The sequence below is a fragment of the Lucilia cuprina genome, chromosome 3 (genome assembly GCF_022045245.1).
Source record: "Lucilia cuprina isolate Lc7/37 chromosome 3, ASM2204524v1, whole genome shotgun sequence".
Classification (NCBI taxonomy): Eukaryota; Metazoa; Arthropoda; class Insecta; order Diptera; family Calliphoridae; genus Lucilia; species Lucilia cuprina.
The window spans coordinates 10992698-11012497 of record NC_060951.1 but is presented as its reverse complement, the minus strand read 5'-3'; the positions used below and the strand labels follow the sequence as shown (position 1 = coordinate 11012497).

The following is a 19800-nucleotide window of genomic DNA, read 5'->3' as shown; positions in this document are numbered from 1 at the left end:
CATCTCAGAAGTTAAGCAACGGGACAGCAATAGTCAGAGATCAGTACTTGAGCAAAGTGCTTGTATATGGACCGAAACATCCATGTGCAAAAATTGCGATCTGCGCGTAAAATACATAAGGAGGCTGTGGTGAGTTATTTATAATACTCACCCAGTAGTTGTAAAAGTACCACCGGGAGCTGGACACTTTGACTTCAATAACCTTATCTAGAAGGTTTTGGGATCTCCTTAATCGATCATGTACTCCAATAGTTTTTGGATGTAAAGAGTAAACAATATTCTTAAGGCGAATAGACTATAAGGTGAAGTCATTTCATTTTTGGCGAATTAATGAAATTTTTTATATATGTAGTTTGACAGCGTCGGGTTTGAAAGATAATTTTTTTATATAGAGTTTGACAGCTTCGGGCTAACTTTCCATGGACAAAAAAACAATCAGCTGTTGAAATGACTTCACCTTATTAGTTTCGCCATGAATATTCTGTTTTTATAAATGTTATAAAAATATTGAAAATATTTCTAAACTTTTCAATTCAACACTTTTCTTCATTATCCTTCCAGTTTTTTAGTGACTTTTAATAAAATATAATAAAGAGTTGCTATTAATTCTATACTATTTGCAATATTGTTTAGCAAAATTGACTTTGCGAGTTAATTTTGGAATATTACTATATGAATTTTGTTTCTTTCATTTGTTTATCAGAACAAAGCTGTAAAATTTGTTATCTTAATTGTTCGATGTTAAAATAAAGATATAGTTTCTTCTTCTTCGAGTTGTCTTAGCCGGAATCTTGAAAACCGATATAGATTGAATTTTTAATTAATGTTGCCATCCGTCTGTCCAGCGATACAGGCCGAAAATTTTAAGATACATACATATTTATAAAATGATGTTTTTCTTGGCACAGTGACGAAGCCTATTGAAATTGTTGAAATCTGTCCATTATTTCACATTGTTCCCATACAATCAGATCGCCTGGTTTGATCTTTTTGTGCCATAAATACCTCAAATATACTTATATCTCTATAAAAATTGGCCAAATAAGCTTTATACGTATAAGTATAAATTATAATAAATAAAAAAAAAATAAATAAATTGCTTAAATTTTTAATATAATTTTCTTTATAAAAAATAAATAATTTTTAAAATATACTCATAGTGTACGTATCATATGGTCGGCACTAACACTACCAAAATTTTGAGATACGGTGCAAAAATAAAATCCAATAAGGTGTTGACTTATAAGTGCTTAAAGGTGCATATGTATCTCGAGATTTTGGATGTGTTGGACAAATTTCAAAAACAGATTCTTATTCTACTCAGATCCACAATTTTTAGTCATAGTAGTTACTAGTGAATTCTCAGCCATCTCTAATTCCAGTCATAGTTTGTTTGTTGTTTACAGCTGAAGAAATACTAAATGGTCTTAGAATAGGAACTTGGAAACTTTAAAGTTGCCTGGCCACGCAAGGAAATTTTTGATTTTTGTATGTGAGAGAGAGACAAAGAAATATTTCATATATTCTCTCACATACAAAATCAAAAGTTTCCCTGTATAAACTGGCCTTAACGTCAGTCAAATTGGCTGTAAGTTGTTATGAAAATTTCCGGTTAGTTTTAGTTTTCAAGATATTGTGGTTTAGGTTAAAACGTCATTTAAGAATTTTTTTGGTATTTTTTACTTATTTTCTCAGAACCGTAGGTTATTAAACATCATGGTAATCTACATAAAATAATCTATCATTAGAATACAATCATATTGATGTTTATTACAGGACACCTTGGATGTCCTGCAGCGATGTTGAAGATTTTACTTTTTTTGTTTTATCCCTATAACTTTAGAAGCAACACGATCCTCACAAACATGACATGGCAAGAAATGATATCGCATTTATAAAATTTACTACCGGTATCGTATTGTTGTATCATCACATGTTATTAATATTTCGCAGATAAAATTTTTGACACAAAAACAAAAGAAAACGTTACGGAATTGTGCATTGTGTAATATTTTGAATTCATGAGTATGTAAAAATGCCAACCAAAAGTTGGATCAATCCGAAATATTTCATTGCGTTTTTAACGACTTTCCAATTTTAAGCCAAAATTGGTATTATTGGTTTATGTTGGTAGTACTTTATGGAAGAACTCAAAAGAATTTATCCCAAAGTAAAACAAAAAATGGCTAAACTTTCAACTTCCTTGCCTCGCAAGTTATACTGCAATAACAGTCTCAGTCTCTTATTTTATTGAGTTTATCTGACCAATTTCATTAAATAGTTGATTTGAACTGACGTTGAAAACAAATGAATCAAAAACGGCAAATGATAATGGCTATTTAAAGCAAAATATGCAATTTATGCATTTATAACAAAATATGCAATAACAACTCGATGCCATTTTGTAGCAAATTTTTTTATTCGAAAAGAAAACTAGTTAAATGTTATTTTGAGTTACTGACTACAAACATGCATTTGCATAGAAATCCTTGCCCTGATAATCACTTAAGCGATATAGTCCTCAATTTTTGTGTAATTAAGGGTTGTGACTATAAGCAAAAAGTACTGTACTGCCTTTTTCTGAAAATTCGAAAGTAATGACAACAAATTTGCAGTAATTTCTACGGAGCAGCAATTGAGTCGGGAATATTGAGTTCGAAAATTTGGATTTTTGATATAATTTGTTGTCGTTGCCATTACACATATTGAATAATAACCCTTTGATTGATTTATTGTTTTTGCAATTACAATAAATCTATTTCAAATGATTAGTTGTTTTATCTCCAGTTTGAATGTTTAAACTCTCTTATCACTAACGTTTAATCAAGTGAAAAAATAAGTTATTTGTACACTTCTGCCTATATATAATGTTATAAACGTTTTATTTTATTATACTCAGATTGAGAGTAATAACAACACTGGCCAACAAAATTTAAAAAAATTCAAAACGTAGATTCTAATATTCATTTCTAAAAGTAAAATTTAAAAAAATTTTAAACACAGAGAACAGTATACGTTTCTAAAGACTTAAGCTTCGCTGACTGTAGCCTCGGAATTCCCCCCATCAAGGTCGATATCGGGTACCCATCAAGGTCGATATCGGGTACTAAATTTTGTCCATATTTGAGATGTTATATTAGTACGAAGACATATTTATTTATACAGATTTTTTATACAACCTCTAATTCCAATCTATCGAGGACTGTCAGTGTTAGTCAATGATTAAGAAAAAATTACTTTGAACTCTTTGTTAAAATTTTGTTGCCCTGTGTAATTTATTTATTTGTGTGACTGGCTTTTTATTATTTAATACATTGAAAGCCGAAAAGAGTACAAATGCAAAGTAATATAGTATTTAGAGATCGAAATAATCAACTAAAACTAAGTAATTTACGTATCGCACGTTTCAGTTCTCAGACCGTTCAATTGGCTTAAGGTGGTCTAACGGAAGAAAACCACAACTGAAGACAGGCTGTCACGTTTCGTTTCGTTTTTTTTTTTTTTTTGTATTTTGGGGGATCCACTGTGCAATTTTTATCATTTAATATCTAAACAAAAATGATACGTCACAAAACATTTGGATTTCTTCTTATTTGTTTAACTACACTGTTGGGCTTAAGTAAACAACAGGTTAAGGCCGATCTATTTCCGTTGTCAATTATACATATTAATGATTTTCACGCCAGGTGTGTATAACTTAATTATTTTAAAAATTTAAGTTTTAACTTTAGTGATTTAATTAAAATTGTTTAATACAAATAAATTATTAATTTTTTTGTGCATATATTTAATTCAATATTATTGTAAATTGATATAAATATTTAAATATATAAAAAATGTATACGCATATATACATACATATGTATATATGCATATATTACTCACGTGAACGATATTAAATTAAATTAACTGATATTATATAAATAATTGTAAACCTTCGTACATTTGTATAATATGGTTGGTGTTTATACCCTACACCACTTTAGTGGGGAGGGTATATTGGGTTTGTGCTGATGTTTGTAACGCACAATAATATTGGTCCTATACCCACCTTAAAGTATACCAATCGGCTCAGAATCATTTTCTGAGTCCATTTAGTTATGTCCGTCCGTCCATGTAAACCTTGTAATCAAACTACAGGCCGCAATTTTGAAGAAAATTGAATGAAATTTGGTACATGATCTTCTATTGTCCCAAGGACGAAGCCTAGTGAAAAAATTAACATCGGTTCATTATTTCACCTAGCCCCCATACAACTGAACCCCCGAATCGAGCTTGTAATCAAACTACAGGTTGCAATTTTGGTATATGATTTTTTATTGTCCCAAGGACGAAGCCTAGTGAAAAAAATTAACATCGGCCCATTATTTCACCTAGCCCCCATACAACTGAACCCCTGAATAGAGCTTGTAAACCTTGTAATCAAACTACAGGTCGCAATTTTGGAGATAATTCAATGAAATGATCTTTTATTGTACTGTAGACGAAGCCTATTTTAATTAGTTAACGTCGGTCCATTATTTCACCTAGGCCCCATAGAACTGAACCCGCCAGATAGGGCTTTTAAGTTCATAATCATATTTAATATACTCGTATCTCGACAAAAAGCTGCAATGCCAAGTTCTATACTAGTCTTGATGAACCTGATGAACTTTATAATTACGGGGCCTCATTTGACCCTAGCCCCTCTAAAAAACCCCCCATCAAAATTTTACTTAAATATCCAGTTTTATTAAACAGTAAATGGCTTTAGTATATCTAGTACAATTCAACGTAAAAGCTTTATTATGAAAACTAAATCACATTTTATTCGTATACAGATGTAGGGTATTATATGGTCGGCCTCGCCCGACTAAACTTCTTACTTGTTTTCTTTTGTGAATTTGTATGAAAACGAAAAATATCAATCCTTGCTTTATTGAAACCAAATTTAGAAAGTGCAAGTAAAATTGTTAATTAGTTATAGTAATTAAAATACTTATAGTTTCAAACAATAAATAAATATATAAATTTATCTTAATTAATAAACTCATGACTGCCCCTTTTTGAAATTCTAAATATTGCTCTTCATTGTGGATAAAAAAATTAAATTACTTACTATTGTGGGCCGAGTTCTACAGAATTTATATAGTGATTACCAGGGCAAGGATTTCTATGTAAAGGCATGTTTTTAGTCAGTAACTCAAAATAACTTTTAACTAGTTTTCATTTCAAATTAAAGAATTTGCTACAAAATGGCATCGATTTGTTGTTGCATATTTTTGTATATTTTCTTATAAATGCAAACTTTTCATATTATTCTTTAAATTGCATATATTTTGCATATTTCTAACATTTTTATAGCATATTTTTAAACACAGAGACCCGTATATATTTCTATAGACTTAAGCTTCGCTGAATGTGGCCTCGGAATTCACCCATCAGGTCGATATCGAGTACTTAATTTTTTCCATATTTGAGATGTTATATTAGTACAAAGACACATTTATTTATAAAGATTTTTTATATAACCTCTAATTCCAATCTGTCGAGGACTGTTACTTGATGATTAAGAAAAATTTACTTTGATAAATGCAAACATTTCATATTTTGCTTTAAATTGCATATATTTTGCATATTTCCAATATTTTTATAGCATATTTTGCATATTTTTTAATTTTTCTAAAACAAATTGTTTTGTTTTCTCTGTATTTCATATTTTTACAACAAATTTAGTATTTACATATTTAGAAATTTAAATTTAACAACAAAATACTAGGTTCTATGAAATATAATTTTACATAGTTTTATTTAATAGTGCGAAAGGTATCTTGAGTTTGTGCTGCTAATTATAACGTCCAATATATTGTTCCTTGAAGTATCGGTTCAGTATCGATTTCTGAATCTGTCCATATAAAAAGATAACTTTGTGAAATTTTGTTCTTACATCTCTCTTACGTCCATAATACACTTAAAAACATTACCAGACTATAAAATTCGGAAGAATTATAATTTATACAAAAATATATTCATACACAAAATTTTATTAGAATTGCTATCAAGCTGTTTATTAGTCTTTATATCTGTCATTCTCGAGGTCGTGGTTTCGTTAAAGTGGCATCATAAAGCAGTTTTCAATATTTTCTTAAGTGTAATGAAATTTGTAAAATACCGTTATTGATTCGGTTTTGATACCGTCGTCACAACGGTATTGTACCGATATGATGCCGGTGTAAGTGTAAAATGGTATTTGAATACCGGTATTTATACCGATAAACTTATTTCGGTATGGGATCAATATTGGTGTTCGATTTTAAATTGTATAAGTATTAATAACTCTATCGGTTGCGAAACTAACGATTACATAATTTTCTAAATAGCGCTTCAGAGCTTTTTTATCAGGATAAAATTTCACAAAAGAAACATTCAAGTTAAATTTTATCCCGATGTCATTATTAATTCATACATTATTTACTAATGGTTTTCAGAAGTGGTCTTTATAAAGCAACTACATGAGACTAAAAGTACTTGCCTCCAATGGCATCCCCGTGTTTTAGCATTTTTCACTTTCTAATAAAAGATGTTGCTGAGTGTGTACGGAGAATTTGAAAAACCAAACCAATAACCTGGAAAAAAATTAAATATTCACTGCATTCTTAAGAAATTTTGATCACATCTCCGTTTTTTAAGAAACGATTTTGCTGATTTTAAAATAAATTTTACCTTAATTTGAAAATATTTTAGAAATCCATTAAAAGAAATTGATTTTCTGATAATTTTTGAGTTTGATTATACTTATATAAAACTTATGTGTGGCTTTCGTATAGGTCGCATTACAGTAGCCCTGCTATCCTACCTTTCGGGGAGTAAAGTGGTGGCTTGAGATCAGCGAAAGGCTGATGTGAGCATATGTTTGTGTGAATGAAAGAGTACAAGTAAGCTCATTTGAGAACTCATTGCTTTTCGGTGCTTTAGATATTTCCAAAGCGTTTAATAGAGTGTGACATGGTGTATTTATATAAAAACTATATTTTTATTTGACCTGGTCCCCACTAGGAAACTTTTCTTGAGAAATTTTTTCTTAATTCTCTTTTAAAGTTTCCCAGCAGTTCGACAAAGAGTCAATGCATACGAAAAATAATGTAATTTCCACTAATAGTTAACCACCTGGATGAATGTAATTCGTATGTTTTGGGTCATTCGTCACGAATGTACTCTTTGTAGTCGTAAATGAAGACAGTCGTCACTTTAGTTTCCTCTTTATAAGCGGGAGCGGAGACAGTCGTCTCTTTACTGCCCTCAAGTAACCTAGAGATTATACTCTTAAAAGTTGTTTCGGGCCAATGGTCACATTATTGTCCCATAGTATTCTAGAGAGTAGACACTTGAAACTTTTAAATTTTAGTTCCATTAATATCTTACCACCTGGTTGACTCTAATTCGTATGTTTTTGGTCTTTCGTCACAAATAAACTCTTTGTAATCGAGAATGTAATCGTCACTTTAGTGCCCCCTTTGTAAGCGAGAGCGGAGGCAATCGTATCTTTACTGTCTCTTTGTAGGGTGTAGAGTGACGATTGACTTCCTCGTAGAACAAGCTCATATTAAAATGGTCGGTCACCTGGGTAGTCAGGTGGCTAGAGGTCACCACAAGTGGTAGGTTAGGTGGTCAGTTCGGGACTGTCCCGTCGAACTGCTGGGTTCCTTAATGTCTACACATATAAACTTTTGTTTCAGAAACGTGGTAAGTGCATTGATTTGTTGTTGTACGAGAAACTCCGTACTCTCTCACGCAAAATCAAAAGATTCCTATTGTAGACCGGACTTTGGTATCGGCAAAAATATCTCTCAGAGAACTCTATATACGAGCTGTTAAATTTATGGTCTCATCAGAAGAGTTCAAGTTAATTTCAGTGTTTACTTAACACTTTTTTCTGTCTAAACTTTTGCTGATGTTTTTGCAGCAGCTGCACGTCGGCATGGTTGTAAACTCTGCATCGTTCTGGTGCGAAGAACCGATTTTCATGGGAAAGAGTCATATTTGCTATTCATATTCTTTTAATTATAGATTAAACATTTTAGAGATTGTGGCAATGAGGCTCAATTTAAATTAATCGCTCAATCACGACTTGATAACTATCTCCTGGTCTGGTCTTGTTAAAAAACACGATTTTTGATTGATTTCTCAGAAGCATATTTTCATAGTTTTAGTACAATGAACTGCACAAAATAATGTATATATAACCGACCCACTCCCTCGACAAAATTTGTGTAGAAAATTTTAAATTCGATCTCTCGAATTTTAAAAGGGTTCATAATCATATAATCTTACATAAAATTAAGGATATGTAGGTTTTGAAAGAGTGGGACTCGAAAAATTGTAAGGAATTTGATAACTGTTTCTTTATTATATGTAAGTTTATATTAGATATGTATGTGTATTGCAGATAACATAACAGATTATGATTTTTAATGTTAAGAACATTATTTAAAACAAAATGTTATCTTAAGATCACGTGTTGCAATAAACGTTTTATCAAATAGTTCTAGGTACTAATAAATTAATGATTATATGTATGTACACATACATATATGTTAAGTTTAATAAGTTTAAAAATAAGCATTATTGACATTGAAGATGTCAACTAATACATTAGTATTATTTTTAATTGATATTTTAGTTTGTCTGCAAATAGACTTTTTAATAGAAAATTTATTACTAAATACATACGTACACTAAATTGGCAATATTTGTCATATAAATCAATTTTAAATTGGTAACATGTGATAAGTACCTACAGCTCTTTGATAGCGACAACACTCTCTAATATTTTTTGTTTATAATTTTACATTTAATTATATTCTTTAACATATAATCTAATCTTTTTGTTATTGCAATTTTTTTTTTGAAAACGATAACATTTATATTTACTACTAATGTGAGAACATCATTGTGTTTGAACTCACTAATAAATTATTATATTTACTTTTTCTAGGTTTGAAGCCACCGATACTGGAGGCGGTACTTGTAATGATAATACAGCTTGTATAGGCGGTTATGCACGCACTGTTTATACAGTTAAGCGTCTATTGGAAGAACTAAAAGATACGAATGCAGTTTATTTCAATGCTGGTGATAGTTTTCAAGGTACTTTGTGGTACAATATTGGACGCTGGAATGTAACCAGTCAGTTTTTAAATATGTTGCCAGCTGATGCAATGGTATGTATGTTATTTAGCTTAATCTTTGGAATTTTAGCATTGGAAATCCCAGCAGTTCGACTGAACAGTCCCGAACTGACCACTTAGACGATTGCCTCCGCTCTCGCTTACAAAGGGGACACTAAAGTGACGACTGTCTTCATTCTCGATTACAAAAGGTACATTCGTGACGATTGACCCAAAACATACGAATTACAATCATCCAGGTGGTTAACTATTAATGGAAATTACTGTCTTTTTCGTATGCATTGACTCTTTGTCGTACTGCTGGGATTGTTTTAGAACTATGGTTTTATACATTATAAGTCTTTTTGTGAAAACTAAGTACTTATCTAACTCCCTATTTGTAAGCGGGAGTGGTGATATTGTGTAAATAAATTATAGCATATTAATTTTCAGTGTACGTTTTTACACCGTATTGATATTCTACAATTTATTCTTCTGAATTTCCAAAAAAAATCATTAATCCAATATAGAAAATAAGTTTTTCAATTAAACTTTTTGAAAACGGTTATAAATTTTATATAATGTGAATTAAATTTTAATGTTTTCAGTTGGAAAAATTTGAAAATCCTTACATACTAGAAAAAATTGAGAAATAATAAAATGATTTAATTACAGACACTGGGTAATCACGAATTCGATCATGGTGTAGAAGGCGTTGTCCCCTTTTTGGAGTCACTTAACACCACTATGCTCGTGGCAAATATGTATTCTACAAATGAACCTGAAATGACTGGAAAATATCAAAAATCTATGATTATTGAGAGAAGTAACCGTAAAATTGGTGTAATAGGTGTAATTTTGGAAACAACTTATGTGAGATTTCTCAACAGATTTATTATATATTCAAGAGAATATAATTGTTTTTTTATTTTCTAATTACAGGATTTAGCCAATACCGGTAATTTAATATTTCGCAATGAAAGTGTAGCTATTGTAGAGGAGGCAGAAAAACTTAAGTCCCAAGGTGCCAACATTATTATTGTTATCTCCCATTGTGGCTATGAAGTTGATAAACTGATTGCCGAACATGCCGGTTCAGAAATTGATGTCATTGTTGGTTCTCATTCGCATACATTCCTCTATACTGGAGATAATCCTCCAGGACCTGATACTCCAAAGGGTGATTATCCAACACAAGTTACTCATGCCTCTGGTCATCGTGTTTTAATTGTACAAGCTGGCGCTTATGCTAAATATGTTGGCAATTTAACGGTTTATTTCGATGACGATGGCAATGTTGTTGATTTTGAAGGTGCTCCTATTTATATGTCTAATAGTGTACCGGAAGGTAAGTCAAAATTTTCAATTTATAACGATATTAGTAAAACGAAACAAAAACAGTATATTATACATGTTATCACTATTAGTTTAAAGTACTTACGGTTGAGTTAAAGAATTAAGGAAAGGGGAATCTGGTTTGAAATTATTTTTAAAATAGATTTAATTTATTGCGATGTGCTAAAGGTTATTCGGATAATCGACACTAAATATAACGTAAATATATCCCCATAGGGAAATGTTACTTAAATGATATTCCCCATCTTGGTGAGACTAGAAATTTGGTGATGTCAAATGTATTGTCAGCCTTTCCCTGGAATAATTTGTGCTGGTGTCGTACAAGGCAGCCTTATAAACTGGTACCACCGGAACTCATAGGGCTGAGTTTCGAAATGCTGCCTTGTCTCGATTATAAGGGAGGTCCCTTCGGGATGAAATGTTGACAAAAAGATTTGTAAGGATATGTTCTTACCAGTTTTATCACAGTGTGTTCTATATGAGTAAGACCAAGTTTTTGCCTTATTTGATATATTCGTTATATCCCTGCTGAACTACTAACAAAAATTATACAAAGAGGCGTTTGTGAATCATCTGACAAGCCATCAAGAAGTTGCAAAAGTAACACGACAAAAAAGGACCAAAGATTATCTGCGTGTTAAACATTTCGAATTAAGCACCGGAATTGTGTGGCAGCAGAACCCATATTCACCAGAACAGTTAAAATTAGCTGCTCTTCGTTTTTAGTTAAAGCAGAGAGTCTTGGCGATCATAAAGAAATGTATTTCCAAGAACAATGTTAGATGTAAACATTTGTAACATTGGTCCCACCATTTTGTTTATCAAGTATGGATGTAAACAATTGAGGCAGTATTTATGATCTCAGAGAGTACGGATTCGTTACCAGATGTTCACTTTTAAGATCTTGCAATATTTTGGGAGCTGGTGTACTCGTTTGCAAACACAACTGCAAAGACCTGGTTCACACTAGGAAACTTTTTTGGGAAACTTTTGATTTTTGTGTGTGAGAAAAAGAGAATGAAATATCAACCACCTCTTTCTCTCACACACAAAATCAAAAACTTCTCAATAAAAGTTTTCCAGTGTGAACCAGGTCAAAATAATTAAAAATTGTATATTCAATTAAACCTTTGAATGATGATCTGAAGAAAATAGATGATGGAGTATGAAATAAATATATAAAACTATGTATGTCGTCTGAAAGTGTAATCTGTTCCCCATTTCAAATATATGTGTGTTTGCGCTGTTATAGCATCTATAAGATACTTCTATAACTTGATGTGATGAGGAAATTCCGAATTGTTGCATTTTGTATTTTTATTGTGATAAAATAATTGTTCAGTTTACAATCGATGTCGTATCGTTGTAACGTTGTAAGTCATACATTTTTTTGAAACAAAAACAAATAATAATAAAAAAATTACGACATACTACGATACAACCGTACAACACCGATTGTGAATTGGACAAATATGTTCGGTATTGGAAACAAAATATTACTCACTGTACTTACTGTTGTGTTAATTATTAAATGGTGTTGGATGTAAAGTGGTGTTTGGTATATGGTATTTAAATAGCATATTTTTTAATATGAACTTTATAAGTAAACAATATGTTTTCCTTTTAGACGCGGAAGTAGTTGATGCCCTACAACCATGGAAAGTTGAAGTTGATGCAAAAGGTAAAGTTGTGGTGGGAGAAACATTAGTTGATCTTGTTAAATATCCCTGCAGCAGCGCGGAGTGCAATTTAGGAAATTACTTCTGTGATGCAATGGTTCATGCAGTAAGTATAAAATAAAAAGAAATTATAAAATTTTATAAGTATGCGAACTCTCATATTTATAGTATTTGCATTTGGCTCCATATGAAGACAAAGCTTGGACTCAAGTACCTATTGGTTTAGTTAATACAGGTGCTTTAAGAGTACCGCTTTATCGTGGAAGTAAGTGAATAACAAACACCAATTTAGCTTGGAAACATTATATATTTATGTTATCTTCTATCACTTTTTAGATCTCACCTATTCCCACATTGTTGCCATGTCACCGTTTGAAAATATTTTAACTGCATTCGATTTGCCCGGTGAACGTTTGTTGGAAGCTTTAGAATTTGGCGCTAGTAAAATAGATTATGCCAATGGCGAAAATAGCTCCTATATCTTTCTACAGGTATCAGGTTTAAAAGTAACCTACGATTTTAAAAAACCCATGTATGAACGTGTTGTTGATATGAAAGTACGTTGTGGTAATTGTACCTATCCACGTTATGAACCTTTCGATATAAACTCAACTTATCGTATTGTGGCTCCAAATTTCCTTCAAGATGGTGGTGATGGTTACTATATGTTCCGTGAATATGGCACTAATGTACAGTAAGTTTATATAGTTATTTTATTTAAAATGTATAAAAAATTAAATTTATTTTGTTTTTTTAAGGCCTTACGTTACCGATTTGGATGCTCTTTTAATGTACACCGAAAACATTACACCGATAATTACCGGCGTCGAGGGCCGAATTAAAGTACTTTAACAGAAGAAGAAAATTGTAATTTTCAAAGTACTTATAGTAATTTTGTACTTAATAATAAATAGCAGTATTTTATTTAAACCGATATTTTTGTATTCTTTTACATTTTTCATATAAATAATTACATATACACAACTCATCGTAGTTGCAAATGTCAAACTAGTATTCCGTCGAATATGGCTGAAATATATTAATGTTTAATCAATTTATTGACAAAACTAGCTATACCCAGTGTGCTTTGCTACCCAATATAAAAAACACTTATCATTTATCTTATTTTATTCATTACCAGAGTCCAGAGTCTCTGGTGGGAATCAAACCTACAATCCCCAGCACACTACCATCTAGCCTTTACGGGGTACCCTAAAAAACCCACTTAATAATTTGAAGATGAATTGACTACAATAGTTTTTCACATATATAGTTTGTTACAATTCACTAATTTGTCCAAACTTTAATTACAATTTTATTTTAATCTATGAAAAATTAAAAAAAAAAAACTATTAGTTTCCCTGATATACGGAATTTTGTATTCAATTCATATGTAAGGTGTCAAACCCCCATTGAAAGTTCGCCCGTTATTCTCTAAATAAACGTCAAAGTTCTTCATGTAAAATTTGAAGATTCGAGCACTAATAGTTTCTCAAACATTCGAATTCGTCCATTAAATTCATATAGAGGCTCTCAGAGCTCCAATTGAAAGTCCGCCTTTTTTTTCCCCGAAATGTTCTGATGTATAATAAAGTTCTTCTTGTAACATTTAAAGAATCTTGTTCTATTAGTTTCCCAAATAGTTTTCCAAATCTCTCATTGAAAGTCCATCCGTTATTCACATAAATGTAATAGTTTCTCAGATATACGAATTTTTGTATTTAATTCATATCGGGGCTCTAATCAACCAATTCCCCTCGGACGAAAGTCCGCTCTTTTCACTCCAAAATATCCAGATGAATATTAAAGTTCTTCGGGAACATTTGAAGAATTAAATTCTATTAGTTTCCCAGACAAATGAATTTTTATATGTAATTCATATGAGGGGTGCCGCTTCATCATTGGTAGTCTGCCAATTCAAAGATATCTTAGATTCTCTGACTCAATATTTTCTTGAAATTTCAACATAAAAAGTAGCCTATAGTCCAGACATACAGGAAGACATTGTGAAAATTGCAGGAAAATTGGTCCAGTCGTTCAGCAGTCTATAAGGAACAAACATACAAACACACTCTCATTTTTGTATATATATTAAAAAAGTTTTATACGGCGACCTAGAGTTCAAATGTGATTTGATTATGATTATTTTTGTAATAATAGTATAGATAGATAGGTAGATGGAAAGATAGATAGATAGATAGGTAGATAGATAGATAGATAGATAGATAGATAGATAGATAGATAGATAGATAGATAGATAGATAGATAGATAGATAAATAGATAGATAGATAGATAGATAGATAGATAGATAGATAGATAGATAGATAGATAGAGTAGGAACTTATTTAATGACAAAAAGGTTTAATTTGGATGGATCTGTCATTTATTATTACGTGGCACGCACGTTTTTTTTTTACCCAAGGACGAAGCCTATCGAAAATGGTTAAAATCGGTCCATTATTTCACCTAGCCCCCATAGAACAGAACCCCCCGAAAAGGGCTTCTGAGCTCATTATTATGTTAAATATACAGATAAGTTTTATAGAAGTCTTGATGACCCTGCATAAAGCCCCAAATTAACTTATAAACACAAATATCGTGATGAAATTCAGCACAATAAAATATTATATAAATATATTTACATAATTTTATCGGGCTTGGTCCATATTTCCATTTATGAAAAATAAATCACTTTTAATATTTATAACTGGTGTAAAGTATTATATGGTCGGACTATACTTTCTTACTTGTTTTAGGTTAAGTTATCTCGAAGCAGGAAGAATATATAATAGGACTTAGACCTTTTCTTGAAGTCGGTAGGATAGACTTTTAAACTACAAAGCAAATTTAGTTATAAAAATTTAAAACGTTAAAGCGTCTTAAGTGTGGCTTAAAATATGGTGTTTTGTATCAGGAAAATAAAATGGAGAAATTCTGAGGCCATATTTGGATTCAGTTGAAAGTCCATAAAATCACAAATATAATCGATATATGCAATTAAAAAATAAATAAATTTAAAAAAGTTTTTGTTTGAAAATATTTTTTATAGATAAAGAAATAAAAGAATTTATGCCTACATGGAAAAATATAATAGAAACGGCTGGTAGTGCAAAAATCGGAGAAACTATAGTGAATTTAGAACATACCGAATGTGAATATAAAGAATGCAATATTGGAAATTTTTATACCGATGCAATGTTAAACAAAGTAAGTGCACAAGTTTGATATATGTATAATTTCACTCAGATATAATTTAAATAATATTACAGCTTATGTCGTTATCACCATATAATAGTAGCCACTGGACAAATGTTTCCATAGCCTTGGCTGCTGCTGGCGAATTGTATTTAACGCTGCCACGTGGAGGTAACTTAATGGTTTAATGCAAAATTATAAATTACATTTGATAATGATATTCCCTTTTAGCTATAACTTATGGACAAGTTTATAGTTTATGCCCATTTGAAGCTCCCCTAGTGGCATTCGACCTAGAAGGAGTACATTTGAAAGCAGCTTTAGAGAAAAGCGTTTCACGTATTAATTTTCTAAATAAGATTAATGCCACTAATACATTTTTACAAGTGTCGGGATTAAAAGTCATATACAATTTGTGGAATCCTGTAAATAAACGAGTGCTTAAAGTAAAAGTTCGCTGTGCTCACTGTAAGGTTCCTATTTACGAGAATTTGGATATTAATAAAGTTTATCGGATTTTAACGACACGTTATGTAGCTGGTGGAGGTTATGGATTTTCAATGTTTAAACAATATGGTCAAAATCGACAGTAAGTTTTAAATATATAGGATGTGTTGTAATAAATTCAAAAACTATTTTGTTTTCAGAGAATATTTTACAGATATGGCCTCTATAATGGAATACGTAAATAAAACTTCACCAATTTATAGAGGACTTGAGGGACGCATAAATATTTTTAATGTTGTATAAATAAAATATTTTTTAATTTAAACTTCTTAAAGTCTTGTTCAGAATTGAATTCTTCGATATTTTTATGGTTAAAAGATTAAATTATTTTATTGATTAATAAAATACCTTCAATTCATGTATGTAACGATTTCAATCAAAATCAAAAGGGTTCGTTCTTTAAGTAGTAGTGCAAGGTATACAAATGAGTCCCCAAAAAAGGAAAGACACAGCAAACTGACATTGCCAATCGCTCGGTTTTCGTCATTCAAAATGTATTTTTAAAACTTTGGAGGATTGAGAAATATAATGGATGTTTCTAACGGGGGTTTTATACAGAATGTGTTTTAACATAAAATTTCATATTTTTGACATTTATAAGTATACTTTTCTAAATGAATATACTGCAACACGTGAGTTTTTAAAATTAAGGTTAAGATATCTCGAAAAATAAAGAAGATATGTCAGATGTTAAGACTTTTTTTATATGGCTTACAACATTTCATTAATAAAGTTGCCTTTGCGCCTGTTATAACGTCTCAAAAAGGCAAAATAAGTACCTTTTCAAATTTCAGAACACGATATCTCAAAAGATGTGATGGAAAAAATAGAAACGTCTAAGTTGGTCTTTGACTTTCGATTTATTTTTAATTTTGTCAACCGGTGTATTTAGCATTTGATTATTATTTTTTAATTTTTTCTATTTAGACTTTTCAGTTACTGAAGCTTTAAAACCGTGGCGTCAGGAAATTGAATCCGTTGGAAATCGTGTGATTGGACGTAGTGCAGTATATTTGCAACAAAAAGAATGTTCCACTGGAGAATGTAATTTGGGCAATTTTGTTACGGATGCAATGTTACATGCAGTTAGTTTATAATTTATGAAAATTTCTTTAAAAAATTATGTACAATATAAACATTTTTCAGTTTCTCGAAGAACAAAACTATGATGGTCCTAACTGGAGCAATATAACTATAGCATTTACAGCACAAAGTCATTTCCGCGTACCTTTGCAACCAGGAAGTACGTTAACATATAACATTTTGTGAAAAAAAAAATAACTAACAAAACTAACTATCTTTTATAGATATAACTTACAATCACTTGATAACCATGTGTCCATGGGAAAATGATATATTTGTTGTGACCTTAAATGGTTCCATAATTCGAAAATTATTAGAAGATTGTATAGCTCCTTTAACAGCAGCTAGTAATTATTCTTATAGATTTCCACAGTTATCTGGTTTGAAAGTTGTTTACAACATTACAAATCCCGTAGGCCAAAGGGTTCAAGATCTGAAAGTCCGCTGCCAGGAGTGTGTGGTTCCAAGATATGTAAATTTAGATTTGGAAAAAGACTATAAAGTGGTTCTTATGGATTATTTGGCTAACGGTAAAGATGGTTTTAATTTAATTAAAGAAAACGCTAAAGATTTCAGGTAAAGTTTTGCTTTAAATCACATCGATTTGTAAATTCTTAACATTCTATACATTTTAGAAGAGGACCTGGAGACTTAGATGCCATAATGAAATTTATTAAAATTCATGATCCTGTTGTAGCCGGTATTGAAGGTCGCATAAAAGTTGTATATTGATTTTTTTAATATCATCAATACTTTATCAATTGTATTTAACAATGCTTTTCCAATAAAAAATTTTATAAACAATATGTCTGCTAATAAAAGTGAAAATAAAACAATGCATCATGCATTGTCATTGTGGTCTGGACTATTTTTTGAGATGTCAACCAAAATTAATTTTTCATAGACAATTATTGACTTATATGTTTCTTTCACGTTCTATGCGGCTTCAACATCTTTATTTTATCGTATTGTTTCGCGTTTACGCAGGGTTAAAAGTAATAATTTTAAATTGTATGAAATTTTTCTTGATGGACTAAAAAAGTAGTTCGCTTTGCACGATAATATTTGTATGAAAATAATTACTAAAATATCTGAAATTGCAAATTGGTTTTAATATTCAAATATGACTGTAATTAGTAAATTCACAAATATTTACAGCCTTATCTACAAATTTACAGAAGTACTGCCTTACCCATTACTTATCTTTTCATAGAATTGGAATTTTGATATTCAACTTTTTTATACTCTTCACCATCGTAAGTTTGCCATTCAGCTTGTAATTTCTATTACATGCAGGCCAATTACAAACATTACCAAACATTTTTCTCGAGAAAAAAATTCCCCAATTATAAATTCCTCGCGATTAAAAACATCAAATTAGCTGTTTTCACCTTCGACAGAATATTTTATATCTATTAAATTATAAATTGCTTTCTCTGTTGGTGAAAATGATTGTCCCAGCAAATAAGTCAGGAAAAAGAAGTAGAATTTTTACTTGAAGTACTTCCAATTTTGGAGAAAAACCTATGAATTTTACATTAGCGTGTCATTGGAGGGATGTTGTTCATTTTTGACAACTATGAACTACATCTAATCTTATTCATAGATGCAATAAAAATCCAAAATTTGGATGTCCAAAATAAACCGAATTGGTTCAATAACATGCTTATGTTAATTTCATTGGTTTTTCACCAAAGTTTGATGTACTTCGAATATGTTATTTGTTTTGACTTTTCTACATATCTTTCCTCACTGGGTTTGCATTTGTAAGGAAATATCTGGTTTTTAAAGGCGAAAAATATATAATCGCATTTTTAGATGTGATTAAGATGTCGTTTGTAAATTATGGCATCACATATTTTTTGCTGGGGTTTTTTGTTTGGACCACCTCCTGTACCCTTTTTTTAAATTTTGTGCCGCCTTTTGCCGTACATATTTTTTCTGGTCTGCCCACACATATTAATTAATAAACATTTTTCCACTCAACAACACACTTAGTTGGAGGCCCCATGGAATTTTGTTTGTTTTCATCGTTACCCCAAAAACTTGCAAGTACCTCTTTGCTGTCTTTATGGAAAGCACAACCAATATCGGAATTGCCCTCCATTAGAGTTACCAGTTGGTGTATTTTGGCTTTATTAGTTGTTTTCGACCTAAAAAAACAATAAATTATTTTAAATATTTTTTGAAATTTTTTTGTACAAAAATATTTCTTACATTTTCTTTAAACTCCCTTTTGTTTTTAAAGTGAATTTTTTTAGCGGAAATTCAAATTTATTGAGAATAGACACTTTTTTCTCATGATTTTGTTTTACCTTCACACAGTTGATGAAAATGTAGTAAAAAAGGAGGAATGAGAAAAGTAATGCAATTCATGAGGATTTTTCATTTTTAATGGGAGAGAAAGGAAAATAGAGAAATTCTGTACGGATTTTTTGTTTATGAATGGGCTGATAGTTTTCCGACCCTATAAAGTATATATATATATATATATATATTCTGATTCCATATAGGAAGCGAAGTCGATTTAGCCATGTCTGTCTGTAGAAGACCCCAGATATCTGATATACGATTGCTATTTAAAATCAGTCCAAAAATGCCGGAAATATGAGCAAAAATACGAAACAACCTTTGAAAATTTCATCAAAAATTGAGAGCATTCGCTCTTCAAAAGGGACTTTTTAAATTTCCTATAATATTGACCCCAGATATACAACTATGAAAAGAACTTTTTTTGGTACTTTTTCGTTCTTTGAATTTTCTACAATATTGAACCTAGAGACGTAAAATTAAGTATGTAGGACTCATTGTAAGTGATAATCCATAAAGCCGG

General features: G+C 30.8%; 1 protein-coding gene across 3 annotated transcripts; it reads left to right on the top strand.

Moving 5' to 3' along the window:
• The first annotated feature begins 3420 nt into the window (after window positions 1–3420).
• On the top strand, window positions 3421–17803 carry LOC111689070 (apyrase). 3 transcript variants are annotated; one of them, XM_046946654.1, is made up of 8 exons: window positions 3421–3686; window positions 8975–9200; window positions 9822–10019; window positions 10089–10494; window positions 15232–15389; window positions 15452–15548; window positions 15609–15966; window positions 16025–16149. In XM_046946654.1, exons 1-8 carry the CDS (start codon window positions 3559–3561, stop codon window positions 16125–16127), a joined length of 1674 nt encoding a protein of 557 aa, XP_046802610.1. In that variant the 5' UTR covers window positions 3421–3558; the 3' UTR covers window positions 16128–16149. The 3 variants fall into 3 exon arrangements, with proteins under 3 accessions (XP_046802610.1, XP_046802611.1, XP_046802612.1); XM_046946655.1 differs by lacking the exons at window positions 15232–15389; window positions 15452–15548; window positions 15609–15966; window positions 16025–16149 and adding exons at window positions 12130–12287; window positions 12350–12446; window positions 12518–12875; window positions 12940–13115 and having other exon boundaries at window positions 3423–3686; XM_046946656.1 differs by lacking the exons at window positions 15232–15389; window positions 15452–15548; window positions 15609–15966; window positions 16025–16149 and adding exons at window positions 16812–16969; window positions 17031–17127; window positions 17192–17543; window positions 17603–17803 and having other exon boundaries at window positions 3425–3686.
• Window positions 17804–19800: the final 1997 nt, after the last annotated feature.